This window comes from Somniosus microcephalus, unplaced genomic scaffold (genome assembly GCF_052327205.1).
Source record: "Somniosus microcephalus isolate GS21.2 unplaced genomic scaffold, FLI_Smic_1.0 unresolved_chr1, whole genome shotgun sequence".
Classification (NCBI taxonomy): domain Eukaryota; kingdom Metazoa; phylum Chordata; class Chondrichthyes; order Squaliformes; family Somniosidae; genus Somniosus; species Somniosus microcephalus.
The window spans coordinates 133,505,135-133,532,131 of record NW_028225179.1 but is presented as its reverse complement, the minus strand read 5'-3'; the positions used below and the strand labels follow the sequence as shown (position 1 = coordinate 133,532,131).

The following is a 26,997-nucleotide window of genomic DNA, read 5'->3' as shown; positions in this document are numbered from 1 at the left end:
GCCCCACTCTGACACTCGAGTTTCCTGCCAACGCTCTGAGGCCTTACCTGGTCTCTGGGACTTGTATAGCCCCACTCTGACACTCGAGTTTCCCGCCGATGCTCTGAGACCTTACCTGGTCTCTGGGACTTGTATAGCCCCGCTCTGACACTCGAGTTTCCTGCCAACGCTCTAAGGCCTTACCTGGTCTCTGGGACTTGTATAGCCCCACTCTGACACTCGAGTTTCCCGCCGACGCACTGAGACCTTACCTGGTCTCTGGGACTTGTATAGCCCCACTCTGACACTCGAGTTTCCTGCCAACGCTCTGAGGCCTTACCTGGTCTCTGGGACTTGTATAGCCCCGCTCTGACACTCGAGTTTCCTGCCGACGCTCTAAGGCCTTACCTGGTCTCTGGGACTTGTATAGCACCACTCTGACACTCGAGTTTCCTGCCGACGCTCTAAGGCCTTACCTGGTCTCTGGGACTTGTATAGCCCCGCTCTGACACTCGAGTTTCCTGCCAACGCTCTAAGGCCTTACCTGGTCTCTGGGACTTGTATAGCACCACTCTGACACTCGAGTTTCCTGCCAACGCTCTAAGGCCTTACCTGGTCTCTGGGACTTGTATAGCCCCGCTCTGACACTCGAGTTTCCTGCCGATGCACTGAGGCCTTACCTGGTCTCTGGGACTTGTATAGCACCACTCTGACACTCGAGTTTCCCGCCGACGCACTGAGGCCTTACCTGGTCTCTGGGACTTGTATAGCCCCGCTCTGACACTCGAGTTTCCTGCCAACGCTCTAAGGCCTTACCTGGTCTCTGGGACTTGTATAGCACCACTCTGACACTCGAGTTTCCTGCCGATGCTCTGAGACCTTACCTGGTCTCTGGGACTTGTATAGTCCCACTCTGACACTCAAGTTTCCCGCCGATGCTCTGAGGCCTTACCTGGTCTCTGGGACTTGTATAGCCCCGCTCTGACACTCGAGTTTCCCGCCGATGCTCTAAGGCCTTACCTGGTCTCTGGGACTTGTATAGCCCCACTCTGACACTCAAGTTTCCCGCCGATGCTCTGAGGCCTTACCTGGTCTCTGGGACTTGTATAGCCCCGCTCTGACACTCAAGTTTCCCGCCGATGCTCTGAGACCTTACCTGGTCTCTGGGACTTGTATAGCCCCACTCTGACACTCAAGTTTCCCGCCGATGCTCTAAGGCCTTACCTGGTCTCTGGGACTTGTATAGCCCCGCTCTGACACTCAAGTTTCCCGCCGATGCTCTGAGACCTTACCTGGTCTCTGGGACTTGTATAGCCCCACTCTGACACTCGAGTTTCCCGCCGATGCTCTGAGGCCTTACCTGGTCTCTGGGACTTGTATAGCCCCACTCTGACACTCGAGTTTCCCGCCGATGCTCTGAGGCCTTACCTGGTCTCTGGGACTTGTATAGCCCCACTCTGACACTCGAGTTTCCCGCCGATGCTCTGAGGCCTTACCTGGTCTCTGGGACTTGTATAGCCCCACTCTGACACTCGAGTTTCCTGCCAACGCTCTGAGGCCTTACCTGGTCTCTGGGACTTGTATAGCCCCACTCTGACACTCGAGTTTCCCGCCGATGCTCTGAGGCCTTACCTGGTCTCTGGGACTTGTATAGCCCCACTCTGACACTCGAGTTTCCTGCCAACGCTCTGAGACCTTACCTGGTCTCTGGGACTTGTATAGCCCCACTCTGACACTCGAGTTTCCCGCCGATGCTCTGAGGCCTTACCTGGTCTCTGGGACTTGTATAGCCCCGCTCTGACACTCGAGTTTCCTGCCAACGCTCTGAGACCTTACCTGGTCTCTGGGACTTGTATAGCCCCACTCTGACACTCGAGTTTCCCGCCGATGCTCTGAGGCCTTACCTGGTCTCTGGGACTTGTATAGCCCCACTCTGACACTCGAGTTTCCCGCCGATGCTCTGAGACCTTACCTGGTCTCTGGGACTTGTATAGCTCCACTCTGACACTCGAGTTTCCCGCCGATGCTCTGAGGCCTTACCTGGTCTCTGGGACTTGTATAGCCCCGCTCTGACACTCGAGTTTCCTGCCGACGCTCTAAGGCCTTACCTGGTCTCTGGGACTTGTATAGCCCCACTCTGACACTCGAGTTTCCTGCCGATGCTCTGAGGCCTTACCTGGTCTCTGGGACTTGTATAGCTCCACTCTGACACTCGAGTTTCCTGCCGATGCTCTGAGGCCTTACCTGGTCTCTGGGACTTGTATAGCCCCACTCTGACACTCGAGTTTCCTGCCAACGCTCTAAGGCCTTACCTGGTCTCTGGGACTTGTATAGCCCCGCTCTGACACTCGAGTTTCCTGCCAACGCTCTAAGGCCTTACCTGGTCTCTGGGACTTGTATAGCACCACTCTGACACTCGAGTTTCCCGCCGACGCACTGAGGCCTTACCTGGTCTCTGGGACTTGTATAGCCCCGCTCTGACACTCGAGTTTCCCGCCGACGCACTGAGGCCTTACCTGGTCTCTGGGACTTGTATAGCCCCGCTCTGACACTCGAGTTTCCCGCCGACGCTCTGAGGCCTTACCTGGTCTCTGGGACTTTTTTAGCCCCACTCTGACACTCGAGTTTCCCGCCGATGCTCTGAGGCCTTACCTGGTCTCTGGGACTTTTTTAGCCCCACTCTGACACTCGAGTTTCCTGCCAATGCTCTGAGGCCTTACCTGGTCTCTGGGACTTGTATAGCCCCACTCTGACACTCGAGTTTCCTGCCGATGCTCTAAGGCCTTACCTGGTCTCTGGGACTTGTATAGCCCCGCTCTGACACTCGAGTTTCCTGCCAACGCTCTAAGGCCTTACCTGGTCTCTGGGACTTGTATAGCCCCACTCTGACACTCGAGTTTCCTGCCAATGCTCTGAGGCCTTACCTGGTCCCTGGGACTTGTATAGCCCCGCTCTGACACTCGAGATTCCTGCCAACGCTCTAAGGCCTTACCTGGTCCCTGGGACTTGTATAGCCCCGCTCTGACACTCGAGTTTCCTGCCAATGCTCTAAGGCCTTACCTGGTCTCTGGGACTTGTATAGCCCCACTCTGACACTCGAGTTTCCTGCCAACGCTCTAAGGCCTTACCTGGTCTCTGGGACTTGTATAGCACCACTCTGACACTCGAGTTTCCTGCCGATGCTCTAAGGCCTTACCTGGTCTCTGGGACTTGTATAGCCCCGCTCTGACACTCGAGTTTCCCGCCGACGCACTGAGACCTTACCTGGTCTCTGGGACTTGTATAGCCCCACTCTGACACTCGAGTTTCCTGCCAACGCTCTAAGGCCTTACCTGGTCTCTGGGACTTGTATAGCCCCACTCTGACACTCGAGTTTCCTGCCAATGCTCTAAGGCCTTACCTGGTCTCTGGGACTTTTTTAGCCCCGCTCTGACACTCGAGATTCCCGCCGACGCTGTGAGGCCTTACCTGGTCACGGTGTAGCCTGGGGGTCGCATGCAGAGACACAGGCGCCCGTCCACAGTCAGTCCAAGGATGCTGTTGGCCGCCCGGTACACCTGAGCCTCTTCTCCTCTTTCCCCCAACCCACAATCCCCCACTGCGAATCTCGTCGTCCAGTTACCTTCGCAGATGTCTCAGACCGTGAACTTGGCCTCGGCCTGCTCCCTGGGCCTGTCCTCCTCCACGTTAGGGTGCTTGAGCTTCAGCAGCTTCTGCACGGGAATCCTCGTGGCCAGGTAACGGACGGAGGTATAAGGCTCCTGGATCTGTGCTATGGGGTAAATCCCAGCCAGAATCTAGAGGGAGAGGGAGGCAAAACTGCAATCTTTAGAAACGAGCCAAGTGACTCAATGAGGTGGAGGGTGAATGGTCGGCCCATTCAGTGGTCAGCCGGGGCTCAGTGGGTAGCACTCTTGCCTCGGAGGCCAAAGGTCGTGGGTTCAAGTTCCACTCCAGAGACTTGAGCACAAAATCTAGGCTGACACTTCAATACAGTACTGAGGGAGCGCTGCACTGTCAGAGGTGCCGTCTTTTGGGTGAGACGTGATGTGCCCCAATAAGTTCCGAGACTCGATGTTAGCGAAACAAAACAAGGCTTTTATTAACTTAGAAAGTAACACGTAAAAGAGAGAGAGGTATCTTCCTTCTGGAGACTGAGGCCAGACTGAGCTAGCTTACAAAAGGGGCCAGGTATGGGCGGAGCCCTACACACAGCACATTCCAGCACATTCCAATAAACAATACAATGAGGACTGGGGGAAGGGAAATGACACTGAAACTGACCACAGTCACAGGCAGTGATGAATGGAATATTTCATCACATTCACCCCTTCTATAGATTTAGTCTGTTCGGGGGTTTGATAGTCCTCTGCGACCGACGTGGTGCCGCGGGTGTCGGCTGGGTGTCCCCGGTAGCCTCCTGGGTCTCTGCCAGGGGTGCCGCCAGGGTTGTTGAAGGGGTAGTTGGTGGGGGTGCCGTTGGTCGATGTTCTTCCGGGGGTGATGAAAGAGTAGTGGGTGGGTAAGAATTGCTGTGATCGTTGTCGCTGCTATTGCCGTGGTTGTTGTCGATGCCGGCTGGGGCGACGTCTTTTATGCACACGGTGTCCTCCCTTCTGTCGGCGTGCCGGACATATGCGTATTGGGGGTTGGCGTGGAGTAGGTGTACTGGCTCCACGAGAGGGTCCGTCTTGTGGCCCCTCACATGCCTTCGCACGAGTACCGGACCTGGGGTGGAGAGCCATGACGGCATGGATACGCCTGAGGTGGATTTCCGGGGAAAGACAAACATACGTTCATGAGGCATGGCATTAGTGGCCGTACACAATAGCAACCGTATCGAATGGAGCACATCTGGGAGGACTTCCTGCCAGCGGGAGATAGGGAGGTCCTTAGAGCTAGAGTGACTGCTTTCCATACTGTCCCGTTCTCTCGCTCCACTTGGCCGTTACCCCGGGGGTTGTAGCTGGTGGTACGGCTCGTGGCGATCCCCCTGGACAGCATGTACTGGCGTAGCTCTTCACTCATGAAGGACGCCTCCCTATCCGTATGGATGTAGCTCGGCATACCGAACAGGCAGAACAGGCTGTTGAGGCATTTAATGACCGTGGCGCTGGTCATGTCTGGGCAGGGGAAGGTGAATGGGAACCGGGAGTATTCGTCCACAATGTTCAGGAAGTAAACATTGCGGTCGACGGACGGGAGGGGGCCCTTGAAATCTAAGCTGAGCCGCTCAAAGGGCCGTGTAGCTTTGATTAAGTGGGCTCTATCTGGGCGGTAGAACCGAGGCTTGCACTCAGCGCAAGTGCGACAGTTCCTGGTCAGGAACCGAACTTCCTCAATCGAGTAGGGTAAGTTACGGGACTTTATGAAGTGGAACAGCCGCGTGACCCCTGGGTGGCAGAGGTCGTTGTGGAGGGTCTGTAGCCGATCCCCGGTGGCGCTGGCACACATCCCTCGTGAGAGGGCGTCAGGGGATTCGTTAAGGGCCCCTGGCCAGTAAATGATGTCGTACTCGAAGGTGGAGAGCTCGATCCGCCACCAAAGAATCTTATCATTTTTAATCTTCCCCCTCTGTTTATTGTTGAACATAAACGCTACCGACCACTGGTCGGTAAGTAGGGTGAAGCGTTTGCTGGCTAGGTAGTGGCGCCAGTGGCGCACTGCCTCCACGATGGCTTGGGCCTCCTTTTCCACGGAGGAGTGTCTGATCTCGGGGCCTTGGAGGGTCCTCGAGAAGAAAGCTACGGGCCGCCCTGCCTGGTTGAGGGTGGCCGCCAAGGCGAAGTCAGATGCATCACTTTCCACTTGAAATGGAGTGTTCTCTTCCACTGCCTGTAGCGTGGCCCGCTCAATATCCTGCTTAATGCTTTTGAAGGCGGCGTGGGCCTCAGCAGAGAGCGGAAAAGAGGATGCTTTCAAGAGGGGGCGGGCTTTGTCGGAGTAGTTGGGGACCCATTGGGAATAATAAGAAAATAACCCCAGGCACCTTTTCAGGGCTTTGGGAGTGTTGGGCAGGGGCAGCTCCCGTAGGGGGCGCAATCGGTCGGGGTCTGGTCCGATTTCCCCATTCTCCACCACGCTGCCTAGTATGCAAAGGCGCGTGGTGTTGAAAACGCACTTGTCCTCGTTGTAGGTGAGGTTGAGTTTTTGTGCGGTTTCCAGGAACCTCTCGAGGTTCGAGTCGTGATCCTGCTGATTGTGGCCGCAGATGGTGACGTTGTCGAGGTAGGGGAAGGTTGCCTGCAAGTGGTGGTCATCGACCATGCGGTCCATCTCCCTCTGGAAGACCGAGACCCCATTCGTCACCCCAAAGGGGACTCTGAGGAATTGGTAGAGGCGTCCGTTCGCCTCGAAGGTGGTGTACGGGCGGTCCTCTGGTCTGATAGGGAGCTGGTGGTACGCTGACTTGAGGTCGATGGTGGAGAACACCCGGTATTGGGCGATTTGGTTCACCATTTCTGATATGCGGGGTAGCGGGTAGGCGTCTAGTTGGGTGTACCTGTTGATCGTTTGACTATAGTCGATCACCATCCGTTTCTTCTCGCTACCCCTTACCACTACCACTTGGGCGCGCCACGGGCTGTTGCTGCGTTCAATAATGCGCTCTTTCAGGAGCCTGTCTACCTCGGTCGCGATAAACCGCCTGTCCTCCCAGCTGTACCTCCTGCTTTTGGTCGCTATTGGCCGGCAGTTAGGGGTAAGGTTCGCGAATAGCGAAGGTGGCTTTACCTTCAGGGTAGCCAGACCGCACACTGTGAGGGGCGGCTGGGACCCACCGTACTTGAGCGTGATGCTTTGGTGGTTGCACTGGAAATCCAGGCCCAAGATCACGCTCGCACATAGGTTCTTCATGATTAACACTTTAAAATTATCGTATACAGTTCCGTTAACGCCCAATTGTACCGTGCAGTAACCCAGAATGGTCGATGTCTGGGTTTTATCAGCCATAGAGATGGTACCCTGAGTAGGGACCACCTTTAGGGAGAGTTGCTGTGCCAGTTCAGGGTGGATAAAACTCTCCGTGCTTCCACTGTCAATTAAGCATTTAACCCGGCACCCGTTTACCTCGATGTCCACCATTGATTTGGATAGCGGGTGCGGCCTGGTCTGGTCCACTGTGACCGATGCCACTGTAGGGCCCTGATCGATACAAGATGGCGTCCACGCTGTCTGCTCATAAGATGGCGGACCCCACGAGGTCGGGCAAGATGGCGTCCAAGATGGCCGCTCCCACGGCGCACACGCGGCGGTGGCGGGTTTTCCGGCGGTTGGTTTTCCGGCGGGGTTCCCTCTGCACACCTTCCCGAAGTGCCCCTTCTTACCGCACTTAAAGCAGGTGGTGCCTTTCGCCGGGCACAGGTTTCTGGTGTGCTTTGGCTGCCCGCAGAAGTAGCAGTTGGGTCCCTGACGCGTCGCGGCTGTCGTAGGGCTTCTGGGGGGGGGGAGAGCTGGGCCCCGCCGGTGTCGGGCTGCCGGGCGGGGAAGATGCCTTCCAAGATGGCGGCGCCCTCGGTGCGCACGTGGCGGCGTGGACGGCGCGGGCTGAAGAGTAGGCGTCCGAGTTTCTCTGGGCCACATCCAGGGATCGCGCGGTGTCCGCAGCCTGTTTCAGGTCCAACCCCGTTTTTTCCAGCAGTCTTTGCCGGATGTAAGTGGAGCTGAGGCCTGTGATAAAGGCATCGCGAACAAGCTCGTCGGTGTACACTGCGGCTTTTACATCTCGGCACTTACAGTCTTTGCCAAGCATTTTCAGGATGCTTAGGAACTCCTCCACCGATTCCCCAGGTCGCTGTGCGCGAGTAGCGAGTAGATGCCTAGCATACACCTCATTCGTAGGCTGCTGGTAATGCACCTTTAAGATGTCACAGGCGGCCAGGTACGTATCGGCGTCTTGGATGAGGGGGTAAACCCGGTGGCTTACCCAATTCCGCAGAATTCCGAGTCTCATCCTCGCAGCGTCCGTAGCGTCTTTGACGGCTGCGGAATTGTCCAGGAAGAATTCCATACACTCAAACCAGTGTCCGAAGCGTGCTGATGCGTCCGGAGCATGTTGATCCAAATCCAAACGTTCGGGTTTCAGGAGTTGGTCCATAGTGTTGAAAAATAAGTTAATAAAATTGATGTGCCTCAATAAGCTCCGAGACTCGATGTTAGCGAAACAAAACAAGGCTTTTATTAACTTAGAAAGTAACACGTAAAAGAGAGAGATGTCTTCCTTCTGGAGGCTGAGGCCAGACTGAGCCAGCTTACAAAAGGGGCCAGGTATGGGCGGAGCCCTACACACAGCACATTCCAATACATAATACAATGAGGACTGGGGGGAAGGGAAATGACACTGAAACCGACCACAGTCACAGGCAGTGATGAATGGAATATATTTCATCACAAGACGTTAAAATGAGGTCCCGTCTCCCACCTCAGGTGGATGTAAAAGATCCCACGGCACTATTTTGTAGAAGAGCAGGGGAGTTATCCCCGGTGGCCCGGCCAATATTTATTCCCTCAATCACATCACTAAAACAGATTATCTGGTCATTACCTCATTGCTGTTTGTGGGAGCTTGCTGTGTGTAAATTGGCTGCCGTGTTTCCTACATTACAACAGTGACTGCTCATCAAATGTACTTCATTGGCTGTGAAGCGCTTTGGGACACCTTGAGGTGTGAAAGGCGCTATAGAAATGCAAGTCTTTCTTCACTTTTACCCCAGTGGTTCAGTAAGTCGGTGCACAGCCTGAAGTGGTACACACACCACACACACCAAGATGATCCCAGCTTCAATCCCCAGTGTGTGCTGAGTTAGTTAACCCCAGGCAGAGTGCCGCTCGGGGAGCTACATTTAGCCTCAGTGCCCCGGGGTGGGAGACCAAAAGAAGGAGCCCGGCTTGGCTGCTCCTGACCGCCATCTAGTGACCCCCATTGGAAAAACACCCGCGTGTGGAGGTCAAGGGATGACGGCAACGGGCTCAGCTGTGTTTCACCAAACAGTGTTTATTCCTGAAACTACTTCCCAGAGTTTGTGTTCAAATCCCTCGGTGGCCTTGTCCCTCCCTCTCTCTAACCTCCTCCAGCCCTACAACCCTCCGAGATCTCTGTGCTCCTCCATGTGATGAAATATTCCATTCATCACTGCCTGTGACTGTGGTCGGTTTCAGTGTCATTTCCCTTCCCCCAGTCCTCATTGTATTGTTTATTGGAATGTGCTGGAATGTGCTGTGTGTAGGGCTCCGCCCATACCTGGCCCCTTTTGTAAGCTAGCTCAGTCTGGCCTCAGTCTCCAGAAGGAAGATACCTCTCTCTCTTACGTGTTACTTTCTAAGTTAATAAAAGCCTTGTTTTGTTTCGCTAACATCGAGTCTCGGAATTATTGAGGCACATCAATTTTATTAACTTATTTTTCAACACTATGGATCAACTCCTGAAACCCGAACGTTTGGATTTGGATCAACATGCTCCGGACGCATCAGCACGCTTTGGACACTGGTTTGAGTGTATGGAATTCTTCCTGGACAATTCCGCAGCCGTCAAAGACGCTACGGACGCTGCGAGGATGAGACTCGGAATTCTGCGGAATTGGGTAAGCCACCGGGTTTACCCCCTCATCCAAGATGCCGATACGTACCTGGCCGCCTGCGACATCTTAAAGGCGCATTACCAGCAGCCTACGAATGAGGTGTATGCTAGGCATCTACTCGCTACTCGCGCACAGCGACCTGGGGAATCGGTGGAGGAGTTCCTAAGCACCCTGAAAATGCTTGGCAAAGACTGCAAGTGCCGAGATGTAAAAGCCGCAGTGTACACTGACGAGCTTGTTCGCGATGCCTTTATCACAGGCCTCAGCTCCACTTACATCCGGCAAAGACTGCTGGAAAAAACGGGGTTGGACCTGAAACAGGCTGCGGACACCGCACGATCCCTGGATGTGGCCCAGAGAAACTCGGACGCCTACTCTTCAGCCCGCGCCGTCCACGCCGCCACGTGTGCACCGAGGGCGCCGCCATCTTGGAAGGCATCTTCCCCGCCCGGCAGCCCGACACCGGCGGGGCCCCGCTCTCCCCCCAGAAGCCCTACGACAGCCGCGACACGTCAGGGACCCAACTGCTACTTCTGCGGGCAGCCAAAACACACCAGAAACCTGTGCCCGGCGAAAGGCACCACCTGCTTTAAGTGCGGTAAGAAGGGGCACTTCGGGAAGGTGTGCAGAGGGAACCCCGCCGGAAAACCAACCGCCGGAAAACCCGCCACCGCCGCGTGTGCGCCGTGGGAGCGGCCATCTTGGACGCCATCTTGCCCGACCTCGTGGGGTCCGCCATCTTATGAGCAGACAGCGTGGACGCCATCTTGTATCGATCAGGGCCCTACAGTGGCATCGGTCACAGTGGACCAGACCAGGCCGCACCCGCTATCCAAATCAATGGTGGACATCGAGGTAAACGGGTGCCGGGTTAAATGTTTAATTGACAGTGGAAGCACGGAGAGTTTTATCCACCCTGAACTGGCACAACAACTCTCCCTAAAGGTGGTCCCTGCGCAGGGTACCATCTCTATGGCTGATAAAACCCAGACATCGACCATTCTGGGTTACTGCACGGTACAATTGGGCGTTAACGGAACTGTATACGATAATTTTAAAGTATTAATCATGAAGAACCTATGTGCGAGCGTGATCTTGGGCCTGGATTTCCAGTGCAACCACCAAAGCATCACGCTCAAGTACGGTGGGTCCCAGCCGCCCCTCACAGTGTGCGGTCTGGCTACCCTGAAGGTAAAGCCGCCTTCGCTATTCGCGAACCTTACTCCTAACTGCCGGCCAATAGCGACCAAAAGCAGGAGGTACAGCTGGGAGGACAGGCGGTTTATCGCGACCGAGGTAGACAGGCTCCTGAAAGAGTGCATTATTGAACGCAGCAACAGCCCGTGGCGCGCCCAAGTGGTAGTGGTAAGGGGTAGCGAGAAGAAACGGATGGTGATCAACTATAGTCAAACGATCAACAGGTACACCCAACTAGACGCCTACCCGCTACCCCGCATATCAGAAATGGTGAACCAAATCGCCCAATACCGGGTGTTCTCCACCATCGACCTCAAGTCAGCGTACCACCAGCTCCCTATCAGACCAGAGGACCGCCCGTACACCGCCTTCGAGGCGAACGGACGCCTCTACCAATTCCTCAGAGTCCCCTTTGGGGTGACGAATGGGGTCTCGGTCTTTCAGAGGGAGATGGACCGCATGGTCGATGACCACCACTTGCAGGCAACCTTCCCCTACCTCGACAACGTCACCATCTGCGGCCACAATCAGCAGGATCACGACTCGAACCTCGAGAGGTTCCTGGAAACCGCACAAAAACTCAACCTCACCTACAACGAGGACAAGTGCGTTTTCAACACCACGCGCCTCTGCATACTAGGCAGCGTGGTGGAGAATGGGGAAATCGGACCAGACCCCGACCGATTGCGCCCCCTACGGGAGCTGCCCCTGCCCAACACTCCCAAAGCCCTGAAAAGGTGCCTGGGGTTATTTTCTTATTATTCCCAATGGGTCCCCAACTACTCCGACAAAGCCCGCCCCCTCTTGAAAGCATCCTCTTTTCTGCTCTCTGCTGAGGCCCACGCCGCCTTCAAAAGCATTAAGCAGGATATTGAGCGGGCCACGCTACAGGCAGTGGACGAGAACACTCCATTTCAAGTGGAAAGTGATGCATCTGACTTCGCCTTGGCGGCCACCCTCAACCAGGCGGGGCGGCCCGTAGCTTTCTTCTCGAGGACCCTCCAAGGGCCCGAGATCAGACACTCCTCCGTGGAAAAGGAGGCCCAAGCCATCGTGGAGGCAGTGCGCCACTGGCGCCACTACCTAGCCGGCAAACGCTTCACCCTACTTACCGACCAGCGGTCGGTAGTGTTTATGTTCAATAATAAACAGAGGGGGAAGATTAAAAATGATAAGATTCTTAGGTGGCGGATCGAGCTCTCCACCTTCGAGTACGACATCATTTACCGGCCAGGGGCCCTTAATGAATCCCCTGACGCCCTCTCACGAGGGATGTGTGCCAGCGCCACCGGGGATCGGCTACAGACCCTCCACAACGACCTCTGCCACCCAGGGGTCACGCGGCTGTTCCACTTCATAAAGTCCCGTAACTTACCCTACTCGATTGAGGAAGTTCGGTCGCTGACCAGGAACTGCCGCACTTGCGCTGAGTGCAAGCCTCGGTTCTACCGCCCAGATAGAGCCCACTTAATCAAAGCTACACGGCCCTTTGAGCGGCTCAGCTTAGATTTCAAGGGCCCCCTCCCATCCGTCGACCGCAATGTTTACTTCCTGAACATTGTGGACGAATACTCCCGGTTCCCATTCGCCTTCCCCTACCCAGACATGACCAGCGCCACAGTCATTAAATGCCTCAACAGCCTGTTCTGCCTGTTCGGTATGCCGAGCTACATCCATACGGATAGGGGGGCGTCCTTCATGAGTGAAGAGCTACGCCAGTACATGCTGTCCAAGGGAATCGCCACGAGCCGTACCACCAGCTACAACCCCCGGGGTAACGGCCAAGTGGGGCGAGAGAACGGGACAGTATGGAAAGCAGTCACTCTAGCTCTAAGGACCAAGGGCCTCCCTATCTCCCGCTGGCAGGAAGTCCTCTCGGATGTGCTCCATTCGATACGGTCGCTATTGTGTACAGCCACTAATGCCACGCCTCATGAACGAATGTTTGTCTTTCCCCGGAAATCCACCTCAGGCGTATCCATGCCATCATGGCTCTCCACCCCAGGTCCGGTACTCGTGCGAAGGCATGTGAGGGGCCACAAGACGGACCCTCTCGTGGAGCCAGTACACCTACTCCACGCCAACCCCCAATACGCATATGTCCGGCACGCCGACGGAAGGGAGGACACCGTGTGCATAAAAGACGTCGCCCCAGCCGGCATCGACAACAACCACGGCAATAGCAGCAACAACGATCACAGCAACTCTTACCCACCCACTACTCTTTCATCACCCCCGGAAGAACATCGACCAACGGCACCCCCACCAACTACCCCTTCAACAACCCTGGCTGCACCCCCGGCAGAGACCCAGGTGGCTACCGGGGACACCCAGCCGACACCCGCGGCACCACAACAGCCACGTCGGTCGCAGAGGACTATCAAACCCCCGAACAGACTAAATCTATAGAAGGGGTGAATGTGATGAAATATTCCATTCATCACTGCCTGTGATTGTGGTCAGTTTCAGTGTCATTTCCCTTCCCCCAGTCCTCATTGTATTGTTTATTGGAATGTGCTGGAATGTGCTGTGTGTAGGGCTCCGCCCATACCTGGCCCCTTTTGTAAGCTAGCTCAGTCTGGCCTCAGTCTCCAGAAGGAAGATACCTCTCTCTCTTACGTGTTACTTTCTAAGTTAATAAAAGCCTTGTTTTGTTTCGCTAACATCGAGTCTCGGAATTATTGAGGCACATCACTCCAATTCTGGCCTCTTGCGCATTCCCCACTCCCTTTGCCCCACCATTGGTGGCTGTGCTTTCAGCTGCCTGGGCCCTAAGCTCTGGAATTCCCTCCCTAAACCTCTCCCTCACTCTCTCCTCCTTTAAGACGATCCTTTAAACATTCCTCTGTGACCAGTCACCTGTCCTAATGTCTCCTGATGTGGCTCTGTCAGATTCTCTGATAGTTCTCCTAAGTTTGCTCTATGCGGGTTGTTGTTGCAGTGTTTGACCTTCACAAAACACACAGCGCCATTAACTGACCTGTTGCTGACGGTCCACGAGTGACGGGAAGATCAGACCCGGGCAGTCGCAGAGCTGGACGGTGGGAGTCAGGAAGTAGGTCTGGAAGTACTTGGTGTGACCCGGGGTCCGGGACACGCTCACCACCTTCTTCCCCACCAGGCCGTTGATGAGAGACGACTTGCCCACATTCGGGAACCCTGAGCGAGACAAGGAAAGAGACATTTTACCCCCTGACTTTGAGCCCTGTACAAATTCACCACACTTGGAAAGTCATTTGTTGTCAGCGAAGTGCTTGGGGACGACCGGCGGACGTGAAAGAAGCCAAGCTCTTTCCTTCTTCTGGGGCAGCTGAAACTCAAAAGGATTGAGAATAAAACTGTTCTTCAAATTCCAGTTTGGGACATTTTCCACATCTTTGACTTCAGAAATGCTCGTGCACCCGCTCACTGAACTCCCACTGGCCTCTGGAAAACCTGAAGAGAGATTAGCGGGGTGGGGGGAGAGGGGGAGGAGAGGGGAAAGAGAAAATGGAGGGTCAGGGGAAAGAGGGAGGGAAAGAGGGAGGGAAAGAGGGGGGGAAAGAAGGAGAGGGGGCGAAAGGAGAGGGGAAGAGAGGAAAGAGGAAGAGAGGGGCAGAGAGGGAAGAAGAGGGGTAGAGGGAAGAGGAGGGGAGAGAAAAGAAGAGAGGAGAGAAAAGAGGGAGTGAGGAACGAGGAGGAGAGAGAGCAAAGAGGAGGTAGAGAGGATGAAGGCATACCACAAAGCAGGAACAGTTTGACATTTTCCAGCTTTCGACAAGTTGAGCGACAGGGTTTCTGCAGTATTGCCATCTGGTGGTAGTCAAGTGTACTGCATGAATGGCCCTGTTTTCTTGGCAAGGAAAATGTGGGTCTTTAAAGGGAAGGGAGGAAGCTGCTCCTTTCCAGCGGTTACCACCCACTGCATCGAGCATGTTAAAAGCCAAATGCGCCGGTCGTGCCAACTCACCCACACAACCCACGGTGAGGAGGCCATCCTTGTAAAGTTCATCCACCGGTGCGCACATTTCCATGGCAGAATCCGTCTGATGCTCCACCAGGACAGCATCATCTTCGTCCTCCTCGTCGGTCAGGTCCTCGTGGTGAGTGTTTGCCGCGTCCCGCTCCATCTTCTCCTTCCAACTGGTCAAGCCCACTAGCAAGAGACAGAAAAGCAGTTACACGATTCAAGAAGAAAGGAATGGACGAGGGCTGGAATACAAAGGGGGGAAGTTCTGCTGCAGTGATAGAAAGTTCTGGTCAGACCCCACCTGGAGTAACTGCGTTCAGTTCTGGGCCCCGCGCCTCAGGAAGGATCAGTTCACATTGGAGGGGGGGCAACATAGAATGATACCGGGACTCAAAGGGTTAAATTAGGAGGACAGGTTGCTTAGACTGGGCTTGTATTCCCCTGAGTATAGAAGATTAAGGGGTGATCTAAGTGAGGTGTTTAAGATGATTGAAGGATTCGATAGTGTAGATAGAGAGAAACTATTTCCTCTGGTGGGAGATTCCAGACCAAGGGGGCAGAACCTTCAAATCAGAGCTCGGCCATTTAGGGATGATGTCAGGAAGCACTTCTTCACACAAAGGGCAGTGAAAATCGGGAACTCTCTCCCAAAAAGCTAGTGAGGCTGGGGGTCAATTGCAAATTTCTAAACTGAGATTGATAGATTTTTGTTCAGCAAGGTTATTAAGGGATACGAACCAAGGCGGGTAAATGGAGTTAAGATACAGATGAGCCATAATTTAACTGAATGGGGGAAACAGGCTTGACCCGTTGAATGGCCCCCTCCTGTTCCTAAGTTCCTATCCTCTATTTTGATAGAGGTTTTGATAGAGTAAATAGGGAGAAACTGTTTCCAGTGACAGGAGGGTCAGTAACCAGAGGCCACAGTTTAAAGTAATGGGCAAAAAATCCAGAGGCGAGATAAGGAGAATTTTTTTTCATACGTAGCGATTTGTTTAAATCTGGAATGCACTGCCTGAAAGGGTGGATGAAGCAGATTCAACTTTCATAAATACTGAAAAGGAAAAAAATGCAGGGCTATGGGGGGAAAGAGTAGCAGCAGGGGTGTGGGACTAATTCTTTCAAAGAGCGGGCCCAGACACAATGGACCGAATGGCCTCCTCCTGTGCTCTGTGATTCTATGAGAAGAGCGAGGGTTTCTGCTGGTGGTGCTGATGTGGTGCCGGTTCCTGCCAGCAGGTGTCAGACGAGAGTCACACAGAGAACAGCTGAATCCGGGAGAGGCAAAACGCCGCAGCAGCAGCTGGGAAACGACCAGCAGATTTTTATGGAGCAACTCTCACGTTGGATTCGGGCTAAAGAGGGAGGGGGAGCCGGGAGCAGGAGTCGCAATGGACCGGGAGGGAGAAAGAAGAAGACGCGGTCAAAGACATAGACTTTAAAAGGAGTTTTTTTTAAGGAATTTTTTTTGAATCATTCTCAGGCTGTGCCGGAATTGGAAAGGCCTCATTACTGTTCTTCCCTCGTTGACCCGGCCACACAGAGGGAGCAAGTGGTTATGGGAGAGAGTTCCAAAGACCAGGGGCGTAGTGACTGCTTCAGATGGTTGAGTCACACAGGCTGGTTCATTCATCGTCACTGGGTCAAAATCCTGGAATTCACTCCCTACCAGCACTGTGGGAGTACCTTCACCACACGGACTGCAGCGGTTCAAGGAGACAGCTCACCCTCACCTTCTCAAGGGCAAACAGGGATGGGCAATAAATGCTGGCCTTGCCAGCGACACCCACATCCCGGGAATAAATAATAAAAAAACATGCTCCCACTGTGGAGCAGCATTCTCCGAGTCTCGGCTCACAGTGTAGTGGATAAGGTACGGGAGGGCGCCAGGCGCCTGTGCTCAGTACCCCAGCAAGGAGTCAGCGGCTTCAGCGTGATTTGAACTGCGGAGTTAGTGGGAAACAGACGGAGTTTATAAGATGACAGCACATCATGGTGTACAATTCTGGGCACCACACTATAGGAAGGATGTCGAGGCCGTGGAGAGGATACAGAGGAGGCTTACCAGGATGATACCAGGGATGAGGGACTTCAGTTATGTGGAGAGACTGGAGAAGCTGGGATCGCTCTCCTTAGAGCAGAGATGGTTCTGGAGGCATTTGAAATTAAACGGGATTTCGATAGGACAAGTCGGGAGAAACTATTTCCTCCGGCAAGTGGGTCGGTAACTGGAGGTCACAGATTTAAAATAATTGGCAAAAGAACTAGCGGGGAAATGAGGAGACATTTCTTCACACAGAGGGTTGTTCAGGTCTGGATCGCACTACCTGAAAGTGTGGTGGAATCAGATTCCACAGTAACTTTCAAAGGCAATTGGACATGTACCTGAAGAGGACTCATTTGCAGGGTTGTGGGGAAAAGCTGTGTTGTGGGACTAAACTGGACAGCTCTTTCAAAGAGCCGGCACAGGCACGGCGGGCCGAATGGCCTCCTTCTGTGCTGTAAGATTGGATGAGGATTATGAAATGACTTGTATCGGTCCAGAGTGTTCCCGTCCCTTGTGCCGGAGCTCGTTTCCTGGGCCTGCCCCGATTCCCAGCCTTACCTTTTCCTCGCCTGATGGTCTCGCAGGATTTCAGGAGTTGTTTGGGCCCCACGGCCGTTGTCCTGATTCGCCTCCGTCGCCTCCGCTTCTGAAAAACTAAAAGCCCACAACAGACAGGTGAAGGAAACGCACAGTCTCACTGGTCGAGCTGGAATAACTGAAGAGCCCCACGTTTACACCAGCTCAATGTTTTTGAAGTTATTAACACTGGATGTCAGTCACTGTGTCTGTCACGAAGGTGGGGTGGGGGGGAATTAACCCTCTCACTCAGACACGGCGCAGGCCCTCCCGCTACTTACCGGCGCTCGGCTCCGTCTCGCCCGGTTTCTCCCGCGGGTACGACGTGAAGCAGAGCAGGTGGAGCTGAGGGAACTTCTGCTGGATTGGCCCAGAAATTCGGGTTATAGGCTTCCCGCGGGTGAAAGTCTCCGACCTGCACTTACCTAGTGCACTGGCCGTTGTGCTGTGGGCCCGCCTGGGATTCCGATCCTGGGCTAATGGGACAAGTTAAAGGATCAGCACAGTTAATGCCGAGAACAAATTAAACTGTAGCTCAAGCTGATGAACCTTGCACAGGTGAAAATCCTGGGCGGAGATTTAGAGGAAGCGACAGTGGGAAGGGCTGTACTGCGATTCTAACACTTCTCCAAGCACATTCCGGGCAAGTCATCCACAGTAAAAAGTGGGCTTGGAACCGGAATAGAACTACGGGCACACGTGTCAGTCAAAATGCAATGGACAATACATGACAAATCCATTCGATTTTATATTTGATAACCAGTTGATTGGATCTGTATTCTAGACAGAGTGACTCTTTCGTCTAGGGGTATGAATCTCGCTTTGGGGATTGTCGATTGAAATTTGCGAACGGTCCCGCGTGAGCCCCTTTTTAACGCCGACTTCTAATATTGGACTTGCGCTCAAAGCTTGTTCTAATCCGCCTAACCAATAATCGGTCAGGACCCAAATCATTCTCCAACAATCTCCAGCGGCTTTGTAGGAAGGTCAATGCAAACTGTCATGTAAATATCATGGCTTTAAGGACAATCAATTAAATTATTTTTTAGCAAACAATCACCTCTGATGGTTGTAAGTATATTTGTGTGTGACGATATTAGATACAAATGTATTTGTGAGTTGCTATTGTGTTAGATGTAAATGCTTTTGCACCTCTGTTCGTTACAAATGTATTTAGATGTATCTATATTATTTATTAATGTATTAGGTTGGGGAATCTGTGTCAGTTATAAATGTATTTCTGAGCGCTGCAAATGTCCAGTCCGGCCCCATTCTACCTTCTCATTGCCCCCAAGTGGGACTCGGCAGACCATCTGTTACATTCGGATTCAACTTTTGCTTTTCTTGATACTTTGAAAATATGAGGTTTAGAAAGTAATAACTCTGCATCCACCAGCCTCTCTGATAACTCCTGAGCGGCACTTACCCTGTCTGATACTGCCGGACCGTCCCTTACCCGCTCTAGAACTTCTTGAGCATCCCTTACCCTGTCTGGTACTGCAGGAGCGTCGCTTAACCTATCTGATCCATCCTGAGCGTCCCTTACCCTGTCTGGTACATCCGGAGCGTCCCTTACCCTGTCTGGTACATTGGGAGCGTGCCTTACCCTGTCTGGTACATCGGGAGCGTGCCTTACACTGTCTGGTACACCCGGAGCGTGCCTTACACTGTCTGGTACACCCGGAGCGTCCCTTACACTGGCTGGTACATCGGGAGCGTGCCTTACACTGTCCGGTACATCCGGAGCGTGCCTTACACAGTCTGGTACATCGGGAGCGTGCCTTACACTGTCCGGTACATCCGGAGCGTGCCTTACACAGTCTGGTACATCGGGAGCGTGCCTTACACTGTCCGGTACATCGGGAGCGTGCCTTACACTGTCTGGTACATCGGGAGCGTGCCTTACACTGTCTGGTACATCGGGAGCGTGCCTTACCCTGTCTGGTACATCGGGAGCATCCCTTACACTGTCTGGTATATCGGGAGCGTCCCTTACACTGTCTGGTACTGCCGGAGCGTCGCTTACCCTATCTGATCCATCCGGAGCGTCCCTTACCCTGTCTGGTACATCGGGAGCGTGCCTTACACTGTCCGGTACATCCGGAGCGTGCCTTACACTGTCCGGTACATCCGGAGCGTGCCTTACACTGTCTGGTACATCCAGAGCGTGCCTTACACTGTCCGGTACATCGGGAGCGTGCCTTACACTGTCTGGTACATCCAGAGCGTGCCTTACACTGTCTGGTACATTGGGAGCGTGCCTTACACTGTCTGGTACATCAGGAGCGTCCCTTACACTGTCTGGTACATCAGGAGCGTCCCTTACACTGTCCGGTACATCCGGAGCGTGCCTTACACTGTCCGGTACATCGGGAGTGTCCCTTACACTGTCTGGTACATCCAGAGCGTGCCTTACACTGTCCGGTACATCGGGAGCGTGCCTTACACTGTCTGGTACATCCAGAGCGTGCCTTACACTGTCTGGTACATCCAGAGCGTGCCTTACACTGTCTGGTACATCCAGAGCGTGCCTTACACTGTCCGGTACATCCGGAGCGTGCCTTACACTGTCCGGTACATCCGGAGCGTCCCTTACACTGTCTGGTACATCCAGAGCGTGCCTTACACTGTCCGGTACATCCGGAGCGTGCCTTACACTGTCCGGTACATCCGGAGCGTGCCTTACACAGTCTGGTACATCGGGAGCGTGCCTTACACTGTCCGGTACATCCGGAGCGTGCCTTACACAGTCTGGTACATCGGGAGCGTGCCTTACACTGTCCGGTACATCCGGAGCGTGCCTTACACTGTCCGGTACATCCAGAGCGTGCCTTACACTGTCCGGTACATCGGGAGCGTGCCTTACACTGTCTGGTACATCGGGAGCGTCCTTTACCCTGTCTGGTACATCGGGAGCGTCCCTTACACTGTCCGGTACATCGTGAGCGTCCTTTACCCTGTCTGGTACATCGGGAGCGTCCCTTACACTGTCTGGTACTGCCGGAGCGTCGCTTACCCTATCTGATCCATCCGGAGCGTCCCTTACCCTGTCTGGTACATCCGGAGCGTGCCTTACGCTGTCTGGTACACCCGGAGCGTCCCTTACACTGGCTGGTACATCGGGAGCGTGCCTTACACTGTCCGGTACATCCGGAGCGTGCCTTACACAGTCTGGTACATCGGGAGCGTGCCTTACACTGTCCGGTACATCCGGAGCGTGCCTTACACAGTCTGGTACATCGGGAGCGTGCCTTACACTGTCCGGTACATCCGGAGCGTCCCTTACACAGTCTGGTACATCGGGAGCGTGCCTTACACTGTCCGGTACATCCGGAGCGTGCCTTACACAGTCTGGTACATCGGGAGCGTGCCTTACACTGTCCGGTACATCCAGAGCGTGCCTTACACTGTCTGGTACATCGGGAGCGTGCCTTACACTGTCTGGTACATCGGGAGCGTGCCTTGCACTGTCTGGTACTGCCGGAGCGTCGCTTACACTGTCTGGTACATCGGGAGCATCCCTTACCCTGTCTGGTACATCGGGAGCGTCCCTTACACTGTCTGGTATATCCGGAGCGTCCCTTACACTGTCTGGTACATCGGGAGCGTCCCTTATACTGTCTGGTACATCGGGAGCGTGCCTTACACTGTCTGGTACATCGGGAGCATCCCTTACACTGTCTGGTACTGCCGGAGCGTCGCTTACACTGTCTGGTACATCGGGAGCATCCCTTACCCTGTCTGGTACATCGGGAGCGTCCCTTACACTGTCTGGTATATCGGGAGCGTCCCTTACACTGTCTGGTACTGCCGGAGCGTCGCTTACCCTATCTGATCCATCCGGAGCGTCCCTTACACTGTCTGGTACACCCAGAGCGTGCCTTACACTGTCTGGTACATCGGGAGCGTCCCTTACACTGTCTGGTACTGCCGGAGCGTCGCTTACCCTATCTGATCCATCCGGAGCGTCCCTTACACTGTCTGGTACACCCAGAGCGTGCCTTACACTGTCTGGTACATCGGGAGCGTCCCTTACACTGTCTGGTACACCCAGAGCGTGCCTTACACTGTCTGGTACATTGGGAGCGTGCCTTACACTGCCCGGGACATCGGGAGCGTGCCTTACACTGTCCGGTACATCGGGAGCGTGCCTTACACTGTCTGGTACATCGGGAGCGTGCCTTACACTGTCTGGTACATCGGGAGCATCCCTTACCCTGTCTGGTACATCGGGAGCGTCCCTTACACTGTCTGGTATTGCCGGAGCGTCGCTTACCCTATCTGATCCATCCGGAGCGTCCCTTACACTGTCTGGTACATCGGGAGCGTGCCTTACACTGTCTGGTACATCGGGAGCGTGCCTTACCCTGTCTGGTACATCGGGAGCGTGCCTTACCCTGTCTGGTACATCGGGAGCGTGCCTTACACTGTCTGGTACATCGGGAGCGTGCCTTACACTGTCTGGTACATCGGGAGCGTGCCTTACACTGTCTGGTACATCGGGAGCGTGCCTTACACTGTCTGGTACATCGGGAGCGTGCCTTACACTGTCTGGTACATCGGGAGCGTGCCTTACACTGTCTGGTACATCGGGAGCGTGCCTTACACTGTCTGGTACATCGGGAGCGTGCCTTACACTGTCCGGTACATCGGGAGCGTGCCTTACACTGTCTGGTACATCGGGAGCGTGCCTTACACTGTCTGGTACATCGGGAGCGTGCCTTACACTGTCTGGTACATCGGGAGCGTGCCTTACACTGTCTGGTACATCGGGAGCGTGCCTTACACTGTCCGGTACATCGGGAGCGTGCCTTACACTGTCCGGGACATCGGGAGCGTGCCTTACACTGTCCGGGACATCGGGAGCGTCCCTTACACTGTCCGGGACATCGGGAGCGTCCCTTACACTGTCTGGTACATCGGGAGCGTGCCTTACACTGTCTGGTACATCGGGAGCGTGCCTTACACTGTCTGGTACATCGGGAGCGTCCCCTAAACTGTCTGCAACATGCGGAGCGTCCTTTACCCTGTCTGGTACAACAGGAGCGTCCCTTACTCCGTCTGGTAAATCCGGAGCGTCCCTTAAGCTGTCTGCTACCTCCGGAGCGTCCCATACCCTGTCTGGTATATCGGGAGCGTCCCAAAGCCTGTCTGGTAAATCGGGAGCGTCCCTTACTCTCCTTGATAACTCCTGAGCGTCCATTATCCTTTTTGATAACCAGTTTGCCAAAATTGCATATTTCACCCTTCACCCGCGGCTATGTAGCGCTTCCCGTCGCTCACGCTCCTCAATTGTTCAGGGAAAAGCGCCAACTACCAGGTAAATAAAACCCAGTTCTTCCGTTAGCCTCCCCAGTTCACTTGATTTCCGATGGAATTTTCTTGTACAGTCGGCCTGCTTTGGTTACAAAGGCCGGTCCTGCTTTCGCAGAGCTTGACTGTCGAGCGGCCCCGCGTGTCTAAATGTATCAACTGGTTTCAAAGCACCAACTCAGATTAGGGCGATTGGGACACGTGCCCCAGGAACAGCAGTTGTGGCGGAGCACACTCGGCGGTGTAAGTAGGTGAAAGTGAATATTAGATGAAGGTAATACCACAGGAAAGGAGGGCTATTGACTGTGGAATGGAAGAAAAATCTGTGTCGTGACTCAGATTCGAACCGAGGTTGCTGCGGCCACAACGCAGAATATTAACCACTATACGATCACGGCGCCACACAGCAGCGCTGCTCTGATCACAACAAAGTAACACACGACACTGCTTAGAAAAGATGGATTTTTGCTGAAGGCCAAAATCAGCACCGCCAGAAATTTGGACAGCGGTGGAATTCGACCCAGGTCCCGCAGCGACTGGAGCCTTAATCCAGAATGGGAACTACTGCAGCCGCAGTTACATTTAAAAGGATTGCAGGCTTTTCACTCGAGAAGAAACTCACCCCTGGAGAGTCAGGAAGAAAGAAAGACCCCGCTGGGACTCGAACCCAGGATCGCCTGTTTATTAGACAGACGCTTTCACCAGCTAAGCCACGGGGCCGAAGCCCGACATTCTTTCTCGCTTCCACTCACTGATGTCTATCAGCTACCGGTCACTGTCTTCTGGAGTCTCAGACCGTTCTGTATTTCTCCAGCTCTCTTGTCTGTTGTGCCATGTGTCCCATTGCTGTCTGTACCTCCCGCTTTGTTTATCTCAGTGTCAATCTGTGAGGTGATCCTGAATGATTACCCAGTGTTTGTGTCTTACATGAAATAAATGAGGGGATCAGACAATTCTTCCTCTGACACTGGGGAACTAATGAGCCAACATTTATAACAAGGTATTGTTTATTGTGATGCAGCAAATACAATATTCCACCTTGAATGATTCAGGTTCATTTCTGTGCAAAAAGAAACTGTGACCCCAACGTGGTTCCAATTCGCTGCCTTTTAATTTGACGTCACAATTGCCACCATTGCACCTCAGGGTGATTCATAACTAATACACAGAGAAGTAAAGCAGTGAAAGGGTATTTGTAGAAAGGGTTGTGAGACTGTGGGATGCACTGGCCCAGAGCAGCAGATTTAAAACAAGGTTTATAAACCGGCAGCCTGTGGAGGAAGGAGAGAGTCAAGAGAGCCACAGGTAAGATCACCTTGGAAACCACTGGCCCCGACCTCCCACTTTATTGAAACACATTTAATGTCATATTCACACATTGATGCATTTGAACAATATATGAGATTTAACACTGCCTCTGATCTAAACTAGCTGCTTTATGGATGTGAAATTATCATTGCCGAGATTAAACAATCAGCGCAGATTCAGCGGCTCTTTGGTTTTAGGGGTGTGATTCTCGTTTTGGGAATTCACATCAATTAAAATGCGAGAGGTATCGGGTCCAAATCCCGGACACACCCCAACATTTTAATAGAACCGCTTTCCTCGGCCTGGAGACATTCCACAAGTCTTCAAATAATAACTGCCAGAAAATCAGCCTGTGTTCAGGACATCGCAAGAAAACGGCCATTTTATTCTTTAAAGCAGGAAGTCAGTCCCAGAAGTGCCGACTCCTCCAACTGCCGGCGCGCAGTGCTTGCGTATCCCAGGGGCGAAGTTAGTTCCCTGCGTCCCCTGGGATCAGGTGGGCCATGGAGAGCCAATGGTAGCAGGGAATGCTTCATTCATAAGTTTGACAGGAACAGCTGTCAAACCTAAAATTACTATAAGCCGCAAAACATCACTAAAACTTCAAATAAATTTTAAAAAATCATATTTTTAAAATAACTATAAATTACATGAAATAACTTTCACACAATAATTAAAAATTTTGAAACAATTAAATACATTTTCAAACGGGGCTAAAAATAAACTTACCTTTCTTTAAAGTATTTAAAAATAATAAACCTGTGGAAAAAATGTTTTAATTTTAATCAATTCACCACTTACCTTGTTAAAGGCAGGCCTTGCGCCTGCTTTTTAAAAGTGTATCTCCTGGAGACTTACCCTCCTGGAGAAACCTGCAAAAAACAAACGTACGTTTGATGCACACGCGCTGCCTCTCCGGCACACGCGCTCGACCTCTGAACCCCTTCCTTTAAGGGAACGGAAGTGCCGGTTTCCCGCGCATGCGCATTGCATGCACGAAACCGGCACTTCCATTGGGCCTGCGGGTGAGTACCCCGTGCGTACTCACCCGTGGAGACCCGAATTTCTGGGACACTGTTTCCAGGCCACCACTAGGGAGGGCGGAGTGAGGTCGATCTTATTCAGCACCAGGATAATGCTCCTCTTCATCTCCCGCGTTACCTAGTCGTAAAGTTCTGGGGAAATTGAATCACCTGCGGAGAGAGGAAGGAACTGGCTCACGAAAGAAATCAGTCAGTGTAGGTGTACCAGGTAGAACAGACATAGTAAGCTCTTAATATGTCTGTGTATTATAAAATATAATTGTGTGTATGCATATGTGTGTGTGTATATAGCTACATATACTCATCTATATATCTATATACACATACACACATTAAAAACTGATTCTGCGGTAGCTGCAAAGGACAAGGTTGGGCCTGGAGTGCAGGAGACATTGCCTCATTGACCGTCCATGACAAGAGAGAAGAAAAATAGTAGGTATATAGTGAATCAGTCAAGAATACGGAAGGGAGGAAACAACAGCAACTTGCATTTATATAGCACCTTGAACATAGTAAAACATCCCAAGGTGCTTCACAGAAGTGTTATCAAACAAAATTTGACACCGAGTCACATCAGGAGACATTAGAGATAAGAGAGGTAGGCCATAACTGAAAGGCACGATTTCTCATTAGTGAGTACAATGAACAAGAAGCAGATGTTATTGCGCAGTCTCGTTAAACATAAGAAATAGGAGCTGGAGTAAACCATGTGGCCCTTCGAGCCTGCTCCGCCATTCAACAAGATCATGGCTGATCTATTACCTCAACTCCACCTTCCCGCACTATCCCCATATCCCATAGGTCCCAAACACTTATCCACCTCTGTCTTGAATATACTCAACGACTGAGCATCCACAGCTCTCTTGGGGAGAGAACTCCAAAGATTCACAACCCTTTGAGTGAAGAAATTTCTCCTCATCTCAGTCCTAAATGGCCGACCCCTTATTCTGAGACTGTGACCCCGTGTTCTAGATTCCCCAGCGAGGGGAAACATCTTCTCAGCATTAACCCTGTCAAGCCTCTTAAGAATTTTATATGTTTCAATGAGATCACCTCTCATTCTTCTAAACTCTAGGGAATATAGGCCTAGCCTATTCAATTTCTCCTCATATGACAATCCCCCCATCCCGGGAACCAGTCTGGTGGACCTTCGTTGCACTCCCTCTAAGGGAAGTATGTCTTTCCTTAGGTAAGGAGACCAGAACTGTACACAGTACTCCAGGTGTGGCCTCACCAATGTCCTGTATAATTGTAGTGAGACTTCTTTACTCTTATATTCTAAATCCCTTTGTAACAAAAGCTAACCTACTATTTACTTTCCTAATTGCTTGCTGTACCTGCATGTTAACTTTCTCTGATTCATGTACAAGGGCACCCAAGGTCCATCTGAATGCAAACATTTCCCAGTCTCTCACCAGTCAAAAAATATTCAGCTTTTTTGTTTTACCTACCAAAGTGGATAACTTCACACTCCCCCACATTGTATTCCATTTGCCATGTTCTTGCCCACTCAGTCAACCTGTCTCTATCTCTCTGCAGTCTCTTTGCGTCCTCCTCACAGCTTACTTTCCCACCTAATATTGTAGCATCAGCAAACTTGGATATGTTACACTCAGTCCCTTCATCTAAGTCATTAATATAGATTGTAAATAGCTGAGGACCAGCACAGGTACTCCCAGTACCCCACTACTTACAGCCTGCCAACCCGAAAAAGTCCTGTTTTTCGGGATGAAGGGAGATTAACCAGAGGCAAAGAGGACACGATGGCATAAAGGCAATGAGGCCCCTTGTGTCAACCAGGGCAGCAACATGCCCACAATGGTGGTGTCAGGAATGAAGAGACAAGACACTTCATGTGACAGTAACATCACACAGGATACATCAGATCAACTAATGCCATGCCACCAAAACCAGCAGCCATTCAGCAAACGGTGAGTTTACACATTGCAGTAGCAATTACCCCCATCCTTGGTGCAAAGATTCACAACACTTGTTCAGTCCGAACCTTCT

At 52.8% G+C, this 26,997-nt stretch overlaps 1 protein-coding gene and 1 non-coding gene across 2 annotated transcripts in view; both read right to left on the bottom strand.

The window, feature by feature from the left end:
- LOC147095878 (guanine nucleotide-binding protein-like 1) overlaps positions 1-22,526 on the bottom strand; it is a 31,127-nt gene extending 8,601 nt beyond the window's left edge. Inside the window, exons 1-6 of the mRNA XM_085973733.1 lie at positions 22,500-22,526; positions 17,605-17,683; positions 17,306-17,401; positions 14,701-14,886; positions 13,732-13,910; positions 3,602-3,776 (exon numbers count right to left, since the gene is read on the bottom strand). Coding sequence (XP_085829859.1) covers positions 3,615-3,776; positions 13,732-13,910; positions 14,701-14,886; positions 17,306-17,401; positions 17,605-17,683; positions 22,500-22,526 — 729 coding nt within the window. The 3' untranslated portion in view covers positions 3,602-3,614. The remainder of the gene's footprint in view (positions 1-3,601; positions 3,777-13,731; positions 13,911-14,700; positions 14,887-17,305; positions 17,402-17,604; positions 17,684-22,499) is intronic.
- A 756-nt stretch (positions 22,527-23,282) lies between these two features.
- On the bottom strand, positions 23,283-23,356 carry trnai-aau (transfer RNA isoleucine (anticodon AAU)). The gene has a single exon. It is a non-coding gene; the product is annotated as a tRNA-Ile (tRNA).
- Positions 23,357-26,997: the final 3,641 nt, after the last annotated feature.